The sequence below is a fragment of the Marmota monax genome, unplaced genomic scaffold (assembly GCF_021218885.2).
Source record: "Marmota monax isolate L192 unplaced genomic scaffold, Marmota_monax_Labrador192_F-V1.1 WCK01_AAM20220418_F8-fsc00769, whole genome shotgun sequence".
In the NCBI taxonomy this organism is placed as follows: Eukaryota; Metazoa; Chordata; class Mammalia; order Rodentia; family Sciuridae; genus Marmota; species Marmota monax.
The window spans coordinates 58,607-76,317 of NW_026693796.1; the positions used below are offsets into that span (position 1 = coordinate 58,607).

The 17,711-nt window shown below is 38.1% G+C and overlaps 1 protein-coding gene across 1 annotated transcript; it reads right to left on the minus strand.

Moving 5' to 3' along the window:
- Nucleotides 1-868: 868 nt before the first annotated feature.
- Nucleotides 869-13,730, minus strand: LOC124105105 (sulfotransferase 1C1). Its single transcript, XM_046462173.1, has 7 exons — nucleotides 13,559-13,730; nucleotides 12,041-12,169; nucleotides 7,669-7,766; nucleotides 3,511-3,637; nucleotides 2,479-2,573; nucleotides 1,168-1,348; nucleotides 869-981 (listed from the first exon to the last, which is right to left on the minus strand). The coding sequence occupies exons 1-7, from the start codon at nucleotides 13,728-13,730 to the stop codon at nucleotides 869-871; spliced, it is 915 nt and encodes a 304-aa protein (XP_046318129.1).
- Between the last annotated feature and the right edge of the window lie 3,981 nt (nucleotides 13,731-17,711).

The window sequence follows — 17,711 nt, forward strand, 5'->3', positions numbered from 1 at the left end:
TCAGACCCAGCTCACTGGGTTCCATTTTCATGTTATCCTCTGTATCTCATAGTCTAATATTAGAGTTGTGTCATCATTTTTCTCATTCTTGACCACCACTGTGGTTTAATATGTCCCCCAACCTTGTGTTAGACACTCAGTCTCCATCGAAACACCTTTGAGAGGAAGATCCTCATAAGAGGTGGTTAGGTCATTAAGGGCATTACCATAGGAGTGAATTTGGAGGTGGGGAGTGAGTTCCTAATGAAAGGGTAAGCCCCCACCTCTCATCCTTTCTTGCCATCACACTTTCCACCATGGAACGATGCATCAAGAAAGTCCTTGCCAGATGTGAACCTTTCAACTTTGAAATTCCTACGCTTCAGAATTTTAAGAAATCGCTGTTCTTTATAAATCATCCATGTCAGTTATGGCAGCACAAAGTGGACCAAGACAAATGTTTAGAATAAAAAAATATAGTTCTTCACATTCTCCCTGGTACTTCTCATTCCCTTTGCTTTATTTTTGAATTTCTCTTGTGCTGAAATTCTGTTCTTATTTATTTCTCTCTTTTCAGGAGTTTTGTCTTTGAGAAACCAGATAGCTGTAGACAAGTGATGGAGTGAAGTTGTATTTATTTTGCCTTAGTACAGAGTATATTTTCATGAGGCAGGAGTCCACACCAATGACCATGTAACTTAATTTAAAACTTTCTACCCAGGATTTGATTATGTTTTAATGAAGTATTATTATAGTAGTACAGGATCTACAGATAGTGTGGAATAACTTAGGATGGGAGGAAGAATGCTTTTAAGTATCATGGGGCTTAAATGGGTACAATCTAGTAATAAAGTCTGGGGCAGCACCCCACCTCCCCCACCAGCAGGTCTCAGATCTCCGTGCGAAAGGTCAGAGTGCTCCCTGCCATCTTCTTCTGGTAGTCCTTGTCAAATTCTTCATTTTGGGCCACAGTAAAATAGTTCTTCCAGTCACCAGGCATTCCTGAAACAAGGCAAAATCTCAGTGATTGCTGCAGGAGTCCAGGGAGAATTGAGTGTACACCCAAGTTGTACAGTGGTATTGCTGGCAAGAATAAGCAATGCAGCATAAAACACTAATGGAAAAATCCAAGTAGACATGAGAATTACAGGGTTTCACTTGGCATCTTAGGATATATGTCTCATCTACCTTTCCTCATAAAAGGGGAGATGGAGTGGTCCATGATGCTGCTAGGTAGAGTAGTATAGTTGGCCATTGGGTTTTGCTTCATTACATCAAATGAGGTATGATAGATGATTTTATTCAGAACTTCCTCTGTTATGTCTTTCTCTAGGAACTTCAGTATCTTCTCAATTTCCCTCTTTGGGTCCTGTATGTAGAACAATTACACAAAACAAATATTTTGGGGTCTTCCATTAGGGATGATATTCTGTTTAGATTAACTGCATTTCTTAAGAGATGTGTTAAGGGATTCATTCAAACATATTCAACAAATATTTCTCAAGTGTTACTAGTGAAAGGCACTGTACTACCCCAGATGTGCAGCAACAAGAAGATTGGGACTATTTCTATCATCAAAGAAATTACCCTGCAAGAAGGAAATTGGGTATAAAATGACCAATTGAGGTTCTGGTGGAGAAAGTATGTGCTTCCTGCACCCAGAGAGAGCACCAGGAGACCTCAAGAGAAGGAGAAATGTCATCTTCTGGAGGAGATCAGGGAAGGTATAGTGAACAACGGATAGTATTGGTTAGTATGATAATTAACTCTAGTCTCTGGGCTATAAGAATTGGCAGCAAATGGTCTATGAGTTTAATAGAAGGCTAATAAAAGGATGAGTAAAAGGGATATCCAATTTACCCAGAAATTAACATGTTTATACCTTGCTTTTTTCTGATTAAAAAAGTTGCAAAAAAAGGAGTTATAGCTTTAGATTAAATTTTAGAGAACTTCTTAGCATGGACATAGGTGGTAGTTTTGTAATTCAAGGACATTAATCCAGACTCACAAGGGTTGAATCTGCTATCCACTCATCCACAATGATCAGTTCACTGTCCTAATGTGTGATATTAATCTGCCAATTTCCTATGGACTAGACCTCAATTAGTGATGAGGGTATAGAAGAGAGAGAAGGAAGTTAGATTTCTTGAACAGAAATATGCACATTTGGTAATTAAGATTGCAAAAAATTTTTACAATAATCTCATGAGATAGAGATGATATAATTTTGTAGGTAAAGAAACATGGCTCATATGTATCAGGATTCAACAAGGTGATCTGGCTAGAAGGCACAAGCTATTTCTAGAGGAAGAAGGATCTTCTGGAAAGTGTGAACAAAAGTCAAGATAATTCTGAAGACAAATAATGTGTTTAGAGCTGAGGAGAAAACCTAGCTGGAAAGAGTGTCATGGAGAGGTTCTTCTGTTGGTAAGTGCACATTCCAGTGTCCCTACATCCCAGGAACTGGGAGGACGTGATGGGGATTGTATTGCCCTTCACCTCTTTCATGTCCTCATAGAAGAGGTAGAGAATGCGATGCTGGTCCTTCATATCCCACCATCCCTTTACATGGTCATACCAGGAGCCCCATAGCACTGAGGAGGAGAGAGAAGGGACATCAATGTCAATATGAAACTTATCAAATGAGCATGACTTATCAAATAAAAGAGGAAAATTACTAAATACAACCAAAATACAAAGATACTGAGCAGAAGGATTCTTATTGCACAAGACGGAAAACTTGTCCTTTGAAAGTATTTTGGAAAATTGTGAAAAATATTCTGAATTTCCTGGGTTATATTTCCACCCTTGAACTTAGTTTTCCACAAAACATTGTCTATGGCCAGGGAATAAAAATCTTTTCCTTGCATCACCACAAGTTGTATAGATCAATAAATATTGTTTCCAACATGCTGATTTTGAAAAAAAAAAAAGACTTTTATTTTAAAAAGTCTCTAATTACCTGCTCTTTGGGCATCTTTGTTTTCAGTGATGGTAAATGGGAGGGAGAGAAGATTGCTGGGTGTCTTTTGTTGTCCCTGTGAACCCTCTTTTACCTTGCATCTTTGTCTACATTGCCAAGCACTTTGCAAGTTGACCTGCACAATCTGTCACCAGGGGCTCCTTGTCCCTCAGAATTATAGATGGACTTTATCTCAAGAAGCATTGGAAGGCTTTTGAAAGCAGGAGGAGAGGAAGAACAATATATTTATTTCACTGATGCCTCCCAGTTGGCTCACTTTGTTGATTGCTACCTCCACCAAAGGCCTCAGCTCCTGTGAAGGGGACCTCTCCTATCTCCAGGAAACTGTTGCTCCTTCAAGAATACTTCACTAGTTCTTGTTGATTTCCCAAAACTCTACCCACAGCATTGTAAATAGTCTATTTGTTGACATCTCCTGGGAGACCTCATTCATGACATCTACTTCCTTGCAGGACCTTGACAGATACAATTCAGTGAAAACTCTTCTTTTTTGATGTCAATAGCTAAGTGAGTGAGAAAATAGGAACCCACAGTTTCCTTTCACTTACCTTTTCCATCTTTGAATGTTTCAATGTATTCCTCCCATGTACCAGGGTCAGGCACCATTGAATTCATTCTTGAGAAATGATAGTAGGACACCAGACAGTCCTTGGCATTTCTAGCTACATAGATAATCTGGAATCATCCAGAAAAGGGAGAGAGAGGCAGAGAGTAAGCAAGATAGAAAATTATCACCATTTAGTGCTGAGGTTGTTGTTTTTAGAAAGCTGTTTTGGAGAATCTTGGATGATCCTATTGGAGTAATAGAATGTACATATGTTTTCTACAAAGTGATCATCTCTTCCAGTCTGCCTAGAAATTGTTCTGATTTGTAGCTGGTAGTCTTTGTATTACTATTGAGTACCTCTTTTTTTTTTAAATCCTAGAATTATCCTGGTTTGCACATAAATACTGTACTCATCCTAACTTAACTTGGAGAATAAGGTATGTTCATCTATTCAGGGTGCTCAAACAAAATACCACAGACTGGGTGTCATATAAAAACTAGAAAGTTATTTCTCACAATTCTAGAGGTTAGGTTGTCTGGTCATGTCTTGTTTGCTCGTAGATGACCATGTTTTATAAGAGTCCTAATATTAGGACCTAAGGACCTAATCATCTACGAAAGCACCCCCATTCTTAAAACCATTACTTTGAGGATTAGAATTTCAATATTTGAACTTGAGAGGGTCATAACATGTGAAGGAAAGGTTCTCCTTGGATTTTGATAAACAAGAAATCTAAATTATAAAGTGGAAGGAGCTAAAGCAATGAGCTTATTGTCCCATTCCTACAAGATGAATCCCAGGCTTATAGATAAATTATCATTTCTATGTTTTTATTCATGGATAAGATTGAGGACCTCTAAGGACAGTGCCAACTCTTCCTTTAGTGATGTTTGTGATGCTGATTCTTAAAGGAAAGGCAATGGTATGTCCTGGCAAGGAAAAAATGAACTCTTAGCTTCTTGTCTTGCTGTCCCCCTCCTGCCCTAACCACCTTGGCTCCTGTTCCAACCTATGCTGCTTTCAGTGGGGTTCGGGAGGGAGAGCACTGTGAGGATGGGTAGTGTTCCCCCAAAAGGTCCATATGTAAAGAATTGGTACTTAGGGTAGAATTACTGGAAGGTGCTATGGACTTTCAAGAGATTGAGCCTTGTGAGAGGGAGGTCTTAGGTCATTGGAAGTGTATTCTCAGAGGGGATTGTAGGACCCTGTGTTCTGTTTTTTTGTCTCTCTGTCTCTCTCTGTCTCTCTCTGTCTCTCTCTCTCTCTCTCTCTCTCTCTCTCTATATATATATATATATATATATATATATATATATATACATATATATATATATATATATATGTATGTATATAGCTAAAGATGTGAAAACTCACTCTAATATGCACTTTTGCCATAAATTGCCCTAACTGGAGGTCTAACTAAGTGGGCTGCCTGGTCTTGTATTTGACCTTCAAGCCAAAATAGTCCTCCTTTTACTTCACAAGTAGCTGTGTCAGGTATTTCATTACAGTACTTCAAAGCCAACTGATACAAGCTCAATATTTTCTCAAGCACTTTTGCCCAGCATATCACTTTATCAACAGAATTTGTGTCCAACACAACCAATACTCAGTCATAGTTGTTTCCTCTTGGTGGATTTCTCTCTCTCTCTCTCTCTCTCTCTCTCTCTCTCTCTCTCTCTCTCTTACATTCCCAACTGCATTTCACCTATTATTCTCTTAGTCCTGTCATGACTATTTTTCTGGCCCATTTTTTGCTGTTGGATTTCCATCCAATATTCATGAACATAATTAAGAAACCAAAAAATTTGAGGCAACTACAAAGCCATGTATCAATATATTTTCTTAGATATTTCTTAATTTTTATGTCGGCTCTTGCTTTCAAGGCTTGAGTAACTAACAGTATGAGTCTTGGGCTAGATAGGGATGTGTAGTCCAATGTTAAATCAATTTCCAAGAGTTTGTTGACCTGTATTAGTTTTGAATTGTTGATGAAACAAGTCACCACAAATTCAGTGTTTTAAAACAATGTAGATTTATTCTTTTATAGATATGGAGGTCAGATTTCACTGGGCTAAAGTCAAGGTGTAAGCAAAGCTGGTTCCTTTTGGTAGTTCTATGGAAAAATTCATTTCCTTGTGTTTGACTTCTGGAGTGTGACTGCATTTTTTGCCTGCATTTTTTTGCCTCCTGACACCCTCCTGGATCACTCTAACTTCTTTATTTGTCACATTTCCTATTTCCTCCTTTGATCAGCTTTCTCCTGTATTATAAAGTCCTTCATGGTGATATCTAGGGCCTGAATAATCCAGGATAATCATACCATCTTAAGATCCTTAATTTTATCATACCTACAAGGTCCATTTTGCAATAATAACATTCCCAGGTACTGTTTAATAGATGCAGATATCTTTGGGCAATCACTCTTCATCCTATTATACCATCCTAAAATGCAAAGCTTGTACTAAGTTCTCTAAAGTCATTTCCTACTCAACTAACTCACAAATCTTAGTGCATAAAGAGAGACAATGCCATTGATATTTCTACATTATTTAGAAGACCTGAGTTTACAAAAAGAAGGTGTTAGTATGGTGATTAACCAAGGGCTAGTGTATCTTCTGACACTAAGCCTACAAGATCTGGTAATAATACTGGTTTTTGAGCAGCAAAATTAGCATGTCATGAATGGAAGTATCTGTGGCAATAAAGCAAAAATTTTTCACGAGTCAAGGTATCTTGGGTGTAATCTCAGGAATGGGATAGAATTCCTAAGCATAGTCTTATGGCTGTCTATAATATTTTGTCTTGCTCCCCTTTCCCCCTTACAGGAATGGGAGAGCATTTCTGAATATGAACAGCTATTCAGTAGTATTGTACTTTATTTGGAGAGAGGAGATGGTCAAGATAAAGAATTGGTGAGTCATAGAAACCCAGAAAACAGAATTGCATTTTGTATATGGGCACGGCACCAAGGACAGTGCTATAGCTAAACAGACATAACTCTTATGGTTTCTCATTGAGTTCAGTACAGAAAGTGAAAGAGCTTGTGGTTATCTTGGCAGTGAGAAACTTAACATCAACTCACTTTTTTTGCAACTTTCAGGTAATTGGGTTTCCCTAGGATCTTGCCCATAAGGAGATATTCTAGTCCAGTTAATATGAGCATCTGATTCTGCCACGTGATTGTACTTTCTATTGTAAATTTTAATTTGGTATTTGTTTTATATTCCATATTACATTGATTTCAAGTTTCACTGGTAGAGCACATATCAAAAGGAAACACTAATATAGTCAATGTACACTGCATTTGTGGGAATTGAATTAGGAAGTGTCAGAAATATTTTTAAAGGAGTACATAGAGGCATAATAGCACCTGGAAGCTTGCTTCATGAGATATGTTCTTTTTAAGTGTGGGCCAAGTTTCTAGATGCTAACAAAATCAGATTTCTCATCCTGAAAGGAAGAGAAATAGTTTTAAACACCAAAGTGGACATTATCTAATTGGAACAGCCAGATAGTGAACATGAGCATGGACTTCGGATTTTGACAATGGAGAATATAATTGACAGACTCGGCTGCATCACTCTGAATTTGCCACCATATTCCTTGAAAGGCCACATTTCTGAAAGGCTGCTCTTAGCTAAAGAGTGAGCATGATAGGGCTATCTAGGCCATCAGGACTCTCTGATGGTTGGCTTTGGCTGGAGAATCTGCATTGATGTGGCTGCATTTTGTTCAGGGCTTCATTGCAAATGTCCCCAGTTCTCCTGACTTGCCCCACGGGATCAGGCCTGCATCACCATCTGATGGCTCTCCATGCTCCTTTGTCTCTACTTTCTCCCCACAGGTTTTTCCCCAAATAGATATTTGCATATCTAACTCCCCCATACCCTATGCTTGCTGGAGGACCCAAACTAAGATACCAACCTGCCTCAGGAAATGCCTGCTTTGTTTCATTGATCACTGCCTTTGAGGGTGGCTTAGTTGTCAATCAGAACAATTTCCCAGTATATTTCTAGAAATAGTATTAGGAAAGGAAGGTGGATCTAGAGTGGAGGGTATGGTATTGTGGCCTAAAGCCACCATGTTCTATGCAGTTCTCTGATTAGTTTCCTTTGGCTGTCTTTGCTTGTTTCTACTTAGAGTAGCAAATCTTACTTTTGAATTCTCTTTCCAGAAGGATGGTGGTAGCATCTGAACAGGTAGATGAGTCTTCAGAGTTCTAGGAGAAGGCATTTTATTGGCCAGGTCCAGACCTGGGAAATAAGTTGAACATTTCTCATCAGCTACATGGATCCAATAGTGTTTTGTCAAACGTTGGGAATCACATTGACCACATGACTGGCTTTCTGCCTTAAAGAATGATTGCCCATCAGTTTACTTGTCCATTCTGGTAGGGTACAACACTAATGAGGCACAGCAAAACATGGAGGCAACACTGTTTCCCTCTCCTGTTGAGCACTGATGTGTGCCTGGGTGGGCAGACAAAGAGGCTTTGGGAGGTTTAAGTTTAGTGAGAATAAGACTCAGGGTATTTGGTTCTTTGGGCATCTCTATTATTGCATGGAAAAGAGCTGCCTATTCCTCTGAAGGAGGGAGGTTACTGGGGCACCTCAATGGCCCTAGAAGCTCTGTCTAGAATTTCAGCCTTTCTTTCAGCTTTTACTTCCATAACCAAGTTCCTGTCATGTGCCAGCACTGAGTACTGTGCAGCAAGATATTTTTAACTGAAAAGTGGAGCTTTATAGTGATCAAGTCATTTGTCCACATAGTTAAATGTGGGAGCCATGAGGGGAAATCATCAGTCTGTGGGTGTGGAGAGCCACAGAGGTGGAGCTCTGTGAGAAACAGGAGACAAGCATGGCCAGCAAGACTGAGTAAGGCATAGACGAAATCATTCCCAGAAAGAGAAAGTCCAACGCTAAGTGCTAGAACACTGAGTGCAGGCTGGGATTGCTTAAACACTACATAAACTTCAGGGGAAGGCTTGCAAGTAAAGCAGAAGTATCAGCCCTGGAGAACAAACCTTCTGACAAAGAAGCAGATCTATGGAGAAAGGGAGGTATTAGATGGGAATGTGGTAGAGAAAGGAAAGAGGGAAGGGGAGGGAGAAAAAAGTGAAGACCTTGTGGAAATGAAAAGAAAAGCAACTCTTGACTGTTATTCCTCCTCCTCCATCATCACCACTATCCACAAACAAAAGCACACAGAAGAGGCGCTACAGATGCACGAGGGTGCTTTCAAACTAAGGACTGTCTATAAAACAAACATAAGTGGAAAAGGGCTGAGTGTATTAATACCAAATTACTGTAAAAGTCAGAAAAAGCAAACCAAACACTTTCCCAAACCAACTACAAACCTGAAAACATGGTGCCACAACCTGTCAGACTAAATTCAATATTCCGAAACAGAAATTTGGGAGATTATATATATATATAAATCAGAACTACAAACAATAAGAGTAGAAATGAAAAAAAAAAAAGATAGACAAGTACAAAAGATTTAAATGCAAACTTAATAGGAGATATTGAAGGAAAGAAAGAAAATTACAGTGACAAAATGAAAGAAGTGAAAAGAAAGTGTCCAAAGCAGCAGACAGGTGAGGAAGTTCCAAAACTGGCATGCATTGAAGTTCCTGAGAAGTAAAAAAAAAAAAAATAGTGGGATGGAACTAATTTTTAACTCCATAAGTTGAACAAACTTTCTGGAACAAGGCCTTTAATTTACATCTGAGCCATGGGAAGTAGATTTATAATGATCAATTCTGAAACATACTGAAGTTATACATCTAAAGATAAGGACCTCTAGAAAACAGATGAAATGATTCATGAAGTTGAGAGAATACAACTAGCGTTGGACTTCTTTAAAATAGCATAAAACAAACAAACAAACAAGGAAAAAGTGGAGTAGCATTTTAAAGAGGCTTTAGGAAAGAACTTGTGAATAAGAGATACTGCAACCAGTGCAGCTGTGCTTTAAATACCAAAAAGTTGTAGAATAAATGATTACGTGTGCAAGAAGTCAGTAAATACAGCACACAGGAGCCCTTCCTTCACTATCTATGAGAATAAGTTTCATTGAAGCAAGAAACGACCCAGAACACTTTGTTAAAAGGACTTAAGAGCAATATTTCACATTATTTAGTACTAGATCTAAAATAATGCAAGTGAAGTCCTGGGTAAAATAATGTGTAGATCTTATAGATTACAATGAAGTAGAAATAATGCAACTCAAAATTTGAGTAATATCACCTGCTTCTGTATAAGTAATGAGGGAGTCAGAGGATTCTTTTGAAACCAGCATATCAGATCGTAAAAGATTATGTAAGAGAAAAAAAAATTTACATTTTTAGAGGTAGTAATTTATAGATAGATAAACACTGGAAAAAAGGTAGAAATTTTCCTAATCATAAAAAAATACTACAACAAACAAAACAATAAAAGCCCAAACAAAAAGTCCTGCATACACTTTAATAAAAGAAAAGAAAAAATCATATAAAGACAGTAAACATTATTATACACAGTAATTTCAAATGAAATTTTTAAATCTGACATAATTAGAAACAAAATTTTTGAATTAGAACCAAAATTTTGAAATTTTGAAATCTGACATAATTAGAACCAAACCTATTAGTCATATCAATAAGAGTCAGTGCTCTTAAATTTAGAAGTATTAAGGTTTTTCAAATTGACTCATAAAAGGAAATCTAACTATATGCAGAATAGACCTTTCTAAAACACATTGACTAATAAAGGCCAAAATAAAGGAATGAAGAGAGATAAAACATGCAAATTAAAAATAAAAAGGGATTGTGATGCTATTAGATAAAGCAGGATTCAATTCTCATATGAAATGAAGAAGGAGGAGCTTTATAGTGCTAAAGACCCTATTAAATTAAGGAAATGTTATAACAAATATCTGGTATTATTAGGTATTATTATTTATATAAATAATAATAGGTATTATTATAGGTATTATTATTTTACAAATAAAAAACATTAGATTTTGAGATGCCTAATAACTTGTTCATGGTCAAGAATCCCAACCACTATTTCTAGCAGAATTGTTGGATTCCTGAGTCTATGCCTTCTCACTATTGGGTTATCTTCTGTTGCCAAAGCTCCCATTTATTACTATATACTTTATAAAAACATGTTCTTTATTCTCAACTTGATTACAGACTCTTCAAGAGTGTTGTGTCTTACATTTCTTACTATATTGGTGTGATGCATGATCTTTTTTGATATTGTTACTATATAAATTTGATTTAATTCTTTGGTAGACAGGTTTTAGATAGAATACATTTGAAGACATTCCCTTCATGAGCTGGTAGCAGAATGACACAGGAATGTGGCTTTTTAAAACATGTTAAAAACAACTGACACATGATCAACACAAAATTATATATTCTTATGGGGCACTGTGATAATGTAACATGTATACAACGTGTAATCATCAAGTAAAAATAATTAGCATTGCTATCTTTTTAAACATTTATTTATCATTTCTTTGTGCTAGGAAACTTTGAACTCTTCTGGTTCATTATAAGACACATAATGAAATTATTGTAAACTATAGATGACCTACTGTCCTGTATAGAATGCTGGAACTCTTTCCTCCCATTTAACTGTATTTTGATGCTCATTATTCAATTTCTGTCTGGTCCCCCTTCCTAACCTCTAGTGACTTGTAGTCTACAATTTCAATAAAATTAACTGTTAAGTCCCACATATGAGCAAGAACATGCAGTATTTTTCTTTCTGTGTCTGGCATATCTCTCTGAACATAATGTTCTTTAGTCACATTCACATTGGGGCAAATGACAGAATTTCACTCCTTTATGGCTAAATAATATTTCAGTATCTATATACCAAAAAAAATATGGCTCAATGAGTGCTATGGTTCCTCAATCCTGCTATATTAGCTTTCCATCATGAAAACAGATACTTCAAATAATCAACTTATAAAGAGGAAATATTTATTTTAATTCACAGTTCTAGAGGTTCCAGTCCATGAGCATTTGGACCTTTTGTTTTGGGCCTATGATGAAGCAGCATCTCATGGTGAGAGTGTTTGGTAGAACAAAACAACTCACCTCATGGACAGGAAGGGCAAGACAGAGAGCAAAGGGCCCAGGTCCCTCTCTTTCAAGGGAACACCCAATGCTCTAAACCCCTCCAGCTTATGTCCTGCCTACCAAAGGTACTGTACCTTCTGTCAACTCCATATGGGGACCAAGCCTTCACTATGTGGACACTGGGGAGACATTTAGGATCCATCTGCCTTCTCTACACTAAAATGCTCAAGCATAAGGAAGGAATGTGTACCTGATGCTGACAAATCATACATCTTAGAAAAGGAATTTGGAAGTCTTTTTTTCCTAGTTGTCTGACTTAGATTATCTTCAAATTCCTTCTCAGTTTCATTTGGAAATACTTCCTAAGAGGCCTATGGGAAAATGATTTTCTTAGGTGAAATCTGACCTTGTATGTTGGTAATAACCTCTCAGGTCCCAGTTGGGCACACTTACCTGAGTTGAGAGGTGGAGGTAAAGACCACTCTAGGAAAGGATGCCGGTCAAAGGTGTTGGCCCTCTGGCACTTTTGCACATCTCCATCATTTTGGATCATGTCCACAATCTCCTGTGTCCAGGTTGTACCTAGAAGCATCAATTATTCTCAATTCCATTCACACATGGCACAGTTCGATCCATTTTCCTTGATTATTCAGTTAAATTTGCTTTTTCTGAACATGGAACAGGATCATCTCATGTGTCACCTTCTCTCTGTGCCAACCAAAGTGGGTGGGGTCCTCCTCTGAGCACTGGTGCCCCTTCATTCTCATTGTCATGATCTGCTCATAATATGTGTTTCTTTGCAACACCTGTTCTCTGTATCCTTAGTATTTAGCATAGAAATTTGCAGGTACTAGACCTAGATTGGTTGTATAAATATTGAATCAAATGTAATGAGACATAAAGATGAATTAGCCAATATCCCTCCTTTAACAAGCTTACTATGTTTTTTTGGAGGAGAAATGGCAGAGACTGCTTATTATCTAGCTACTATTCATTTTTTTTTCTTTCAAATTAAGAGATCCTCAAATATTAGCTGGACTTATAACTATTTATGGAAAAAGCTGCATTTTCAATTTTTCTTGCAATGACATGTGGCCAGGGCACTAAATTCTGGGAAGCAGTCTTTAAAGGAAGGTACAGAAACTAACTCTTTATTTCCGACCTCTTTGATGGTATTTTGGAATGATGATTGGAACTTCAGCAATTTATACAGGACCATAGAAGCAAAAGCCACATCTTAAGGTGGTGGAGTAGAAAGTTAGAAGGAGTCAGGTTTGCTGATGATGGGTGCAGCCACTGTTTCAGTATTGGACTACCAATATAAGGACAACTTTTCTTTTGTGTTATTTTGAGTTTTCTGATACTTGTAGTCAACCTGAATTCTAAATGATACAGAAGAGGGATATAAATGGAAATATGGGTAGGCAAAAGTTAAACTATGGGAGGAAGGCTGTCTTACTGCAGAGGGGGTCAGTAGGTTTAATTGAGGAGAAAGGTACAAGGCCTGGAATGAAGAATCAAAGCAGGAATGGAGTGTGCATCTCCATTAAGGAGGCAGGGCAAACCAGGAGAGGAAACTTCAAGAGTTAAGAGAGAGGCGGGCATATTCTCCATGCTGGAAAGTGTAAGAAAGGCCCACAGGAGGTTGAGAGGTATTGAGAAGTGGGGAATAGAGAGAAAGAGTGTCAGGACCATGATATAGAGGACAATATGGTTGACTGCATAATTTCCAAGGTGAGTTGAAACAAAATTTCTTCCTGAGGAACCATACAGGATGAAGTTCAGAACTAGGCAAGAGAAGTTTCCAAAGCAAATTAGTCAGGAAAGAAGAGTCTTGAGAAACTGAAAGCCCCTAACCTAGTTTAGGTGGGGTGCTTCAGAACCTATGAGGAAAGAAGCATAGGAGTCCCACTTTCAATATCATTGCTTTGCTAAAGCTGATGTCACCTACTACTATTTCTGCACACCCACCTGCCTTTGCATAGGTTGCAATGAGGAGATCATCAGATTTTGCTTGGAAATTCCAGATTTTGTCCCAGTTATCACTTATCAGCTTGGTCATGAGGATTCCATCAATTTCTGTGGTTTCTGGTTGTAGGTATTTTTCCTCCAGGTGGAGATCTTTCATTTCTTCCAAGGACATTTTAATATGTGGACTTGACAGGTGCTTAAAAGAAAGGTATACTTTTGTCATTTCTAATACTTAGAACAGTCACTCCTTAATTTTTTTCTTTGAAGAGAGGAGAGGTGCATGATAGGAGCTTATTATTGCTTTTAATATTTATTTATGTAAGAAAAGTCAAAGCTGTGGAAGCCTGGAGCATTTTGAAAAGCTTTATTTCAGGGTGTAAAAATGATAAAGATGCAAATGCATCTCAAATGGAGATAAACATGGGGAAGGAAAGCAGATCTGGGGAATTGTCTCCCTAGGGTTGGCACTTCAGAGCCTACCTGTCTGAGGCCCGAGTGACAAGCAGAGATATGAAGAGCCCATGGCAAAGGGCTCTTGTCAGGTTTTAACACAAAGAAGCCAGAATGGAATCAGAATACAGGTTGACTGGCTTTGAAGCATGTTGGAAGAGGGTGAATAAACTGCATTGGATCTGAGTAGCTGTAGAGCTTGGGGAAGTTATTTACACTCCTCTTGGGGTTCCTCATTAGACAATGACCATCCAGAGACTACACCATGACAGAGTGAATGACAGAAATCCCCTTGGATTTCTACAATCACAGATTATGCAGTAAGTCTTCAAGTTCTGACTGAAGAGTAATAAGCCAGCTAAGCATATAACCTCTATTTTCTAGGGGAAGTAACCCTGACTTGCTTCTTCAAAAGAATCAATATCATGTAACAACATACAATAAAAGAAGACAAAAGGGCTTGGGCAGAGGAGACAGTTCTAGGTTAGAAAAAAACTAAAGAGAGCTACACAAATGCAATTCAAAAAACTTAACTGGAATCTAAAATGGGAAAAAAAAAAGTTTTAGAAGGCATTGGGGAAATAGGACATAAACTGTATGTTTAGTGTTAGGATGAGAGAGAAGAATAGCCTTACCCTCAGAGGTATCAGCTGAAGTATACAGGGCTGCAGTGTCACAGTGCCCCCAACATCCCTTTAGATGGTTCAGTAAAATAGTGTGCATTCATATTTGCTTACTTGTACAAATACACACATATGCACATAAATATGAGAAGGGAAGGGAGAACAGAAGTGGAAAACATGAAGAAAATATCTAGAAGCGAATCTGAGAGAAGATTCCCAAGTATTCTTCATACTCTCCCTGCCAATCTAAAGAAAAATATATGAGAAAAACAAAGTCCCATTTACTGTCAGACTACTGTGTTATGGGAGCACGGGAGAGGCAGCTTATAGTTTCAAATTTTTCAGTAGAATGTTCCTCCCTCTTTACAAAGTCAACACCGACACAGTGGGGGATTGTGTGTCACCCCCTTTCCCAAGGTAGGTTTTCCACTGGATTTGGTCCCTTAGCAAGCTCTGCATGTTCTGGGCTCTTGGGGTTTGGTTCCTGGCCCCAAGTCCCTCTGGCTGTCTGAATGAGAACCCTCCTATTCACTAGGAACTTACTTCCTTGTCATTTCTCTGGGTTTCCTTTACAGTTTCGCCAGCTCAGCAATGCTTTAAAGAATATGTATTTTTAGAAAAGTATTTTACCTAGCTTTTTAAAAAGATTTCTGAGCCAGGCATGTGTGTGCCTGTACAGGTGTGTGCCTGTAATCCCAGTGGCTCAGGAGGCTGAGGCAGGAGGATCACAAGTTCAAAGCCAGCCTCAGCAACAAGGCACTAAGTAACTGAGTGAGAGCCTGTCTCTGAATAAAATACAAAATAGAGCCAGGGTTGTGGTTCTGTGGTTCAGTAGGTGAGTGGCCCCAAGTTCAGTTTCTACTAAAAAAAAAAAATTCCATAGCTGTATCTATTTTTATATACACTTGTTTTTATTTTTGGTTATGTCTAATGTACATTTTAAAACATTAATGGCTATATATCTGTGCTCCAATTGCAGAAGGTTTAGAAAGCCTCAATATGCTGTTTTCCTTTCTGCTTTTGAGTGGACTTTTGATTTTGGATGGCGAGTTCATTTTCTGTGGGGCCATGTGTCAGAGTGCTATAAGGCCTGGCTCAGGGCCTTGTCTCCACTAGACCAGGTGGCTCAGGGATCTTACTAATTTCTGATTTGTTTTTGTGTTAATTTATTGTCTTGGGGATTGCTGGGTCTAGCTAATGAGCTTAATGATTTAAATCTGTTGCACAGACTCACGCTCACATATTCTGAGCACAGGATGACACAGTTGAGCGTTTTTACTTTTCTCCTATGGTGGGGGTGGCAGTTTGTTCTAGAGCCCTTTCTAGAATTCACATTCGTATTAGACTGTTCATCATACTCTGCTCATCACAAGATCCTCATCTTCATGAGGATTAAACACCAGCCCCATCCAGTGGGGCAGCCACTCCAGCTATGCTGTGCCTGGATGTTGGAGTCTTTTTTTCTGGGCACATTGGAATTACCTTTTATCCCTGTACACTAAACTCCACATTTCAAAGAATGTTTTTTGTATGTATTTAGGATTTCTTAGTGTTTGTCTTTGGAGGGTTTTTCAAATAGTCTCGTCTTGCCTTTTATATATATATATATATATATATATATATATATATATATATATATACACACACACACACACACATATATATATATATATATACACACACACACATATATATATAAATACACATATATGAAATTTTATTATGAAAGAATATCTTGTAAGATATATATATATATATAATCACTATTTTTTATTTATTATAATTTGTTATGTTATATATGACAGCAGAATGCATTACAATTCGTATTACACATATAGAGCACAGTTTTTCATATCTCTGGTTATACACAAAGTAGAGTCACACCATTCATGTCTTCATACGTGTATTAGAGTAATGATATCCATGTCATTCCACCATCTTTCCTACCCCCATGTCCCCTCCCTTCCTCTCCCACCACTTTGCCCTGTCTAGAGTTCCTCTAATTATCCCATGCTTTCCCCTTCCCACCCTATTATGAATCAGCCTCCTTATATCAGAGAAAACGTTTAGCATTTGTTTTTTTGGGATTGGCTTACTTCACTTAGCATGATATTCTACAACTCCATACATTTACCTGCAAATGCCATGATTTTATTCTCTTTTAGTGCGGAATAATAGTCCATTGTGTATATATGCCTGTTTTTAAAATCAGAACTGGAAGTTCCTTAATCTGTATTTTTGGCTTAAGGGGAAAAAACAAAAAACAAACCTTTAATCTGTGAACTGGAAGAAAGGATTTATCTCCTTGCCATAAATGGTTCAAAGTTCTTAGACTGAGTAAAAACATAAATTGTATGTACCTAAAATATAAATTCTTAAATGTGCATCTAAACACATTAAGTTTAGTAAACATAATTTCAATAACATAGGAAAACAGTGATACTTAGCAAACTTGGCCACAGAAATTTATAAACAAACTAGCTTCTGCTTTTCAATTCCAGGAACCATATCTGTGTAACTTGCTCCTTCTGTGGCTGGTCTGATGCCAGTGCAGAGTGGGCACCTGATTTCTGTTATTGTTAAGTGACTTTGAGCTTATCCACCCATCAGATGGGAAGGCATCTTTTACTTCTTGAGTTACAGCTTGCTTCCTGCCCAGCCCTAGAGGGCTACACATAATCATTACTGCAGATATAGCTCTGGTCTGCAGATTTCCCTGTGGGAAGATGAAATTGGCACATGGAAAGCTCTCTTTTGCACTGGGAAGGAGAGAGTTTCATCCTGGGCTGCCTGGGAGTTTCAGGCCCCCTGGATCCAGCCTCTATCACACCTGAGACTTGGAGGTCTGAGTGAGACAGTACTCTCTTAGGGAACAAGAGTGCTTTCTGCAGAAGCCTGGTCTAGGTCACTGCCTGGGTGATGTGAATGTGCCCCGTTGGGTCAGGGATGCTCTTATTCTACATTCCATATGCTTACTGTGTCCTTGTGGACTTTTGCTGTGCTCCAAGGCAGGGTGATGGGCACAGAAGTCAACACTGGTGAGTGGCCTCTGTGGAATAATCTCAAGGAGGTCCCTGGGA

Coding starts and splice junctions, on each gene's coding strand:
- LOC124105105 (XM_046462173.1), bottom strand. CDS start 13,730: ATGTCCTTGGAAGAAATGAAAGATCTCCACCTGGAGGAAAAATACCTA. Junction 2,574..3,510: donor AACATTCAAAGATGGAAAAG/GTAAGTGAAAGG, acceptor TCTCCTCCTCAG/TGCTATGGGGCTCCTGGTAT. Junction 982..1,167: donor CTCCCCTTTTATGAGGAAAG/GTAGATGAGACA, acceptor GCCTTGTTTCAG/GAATGCCTGGTGACTGGAAG.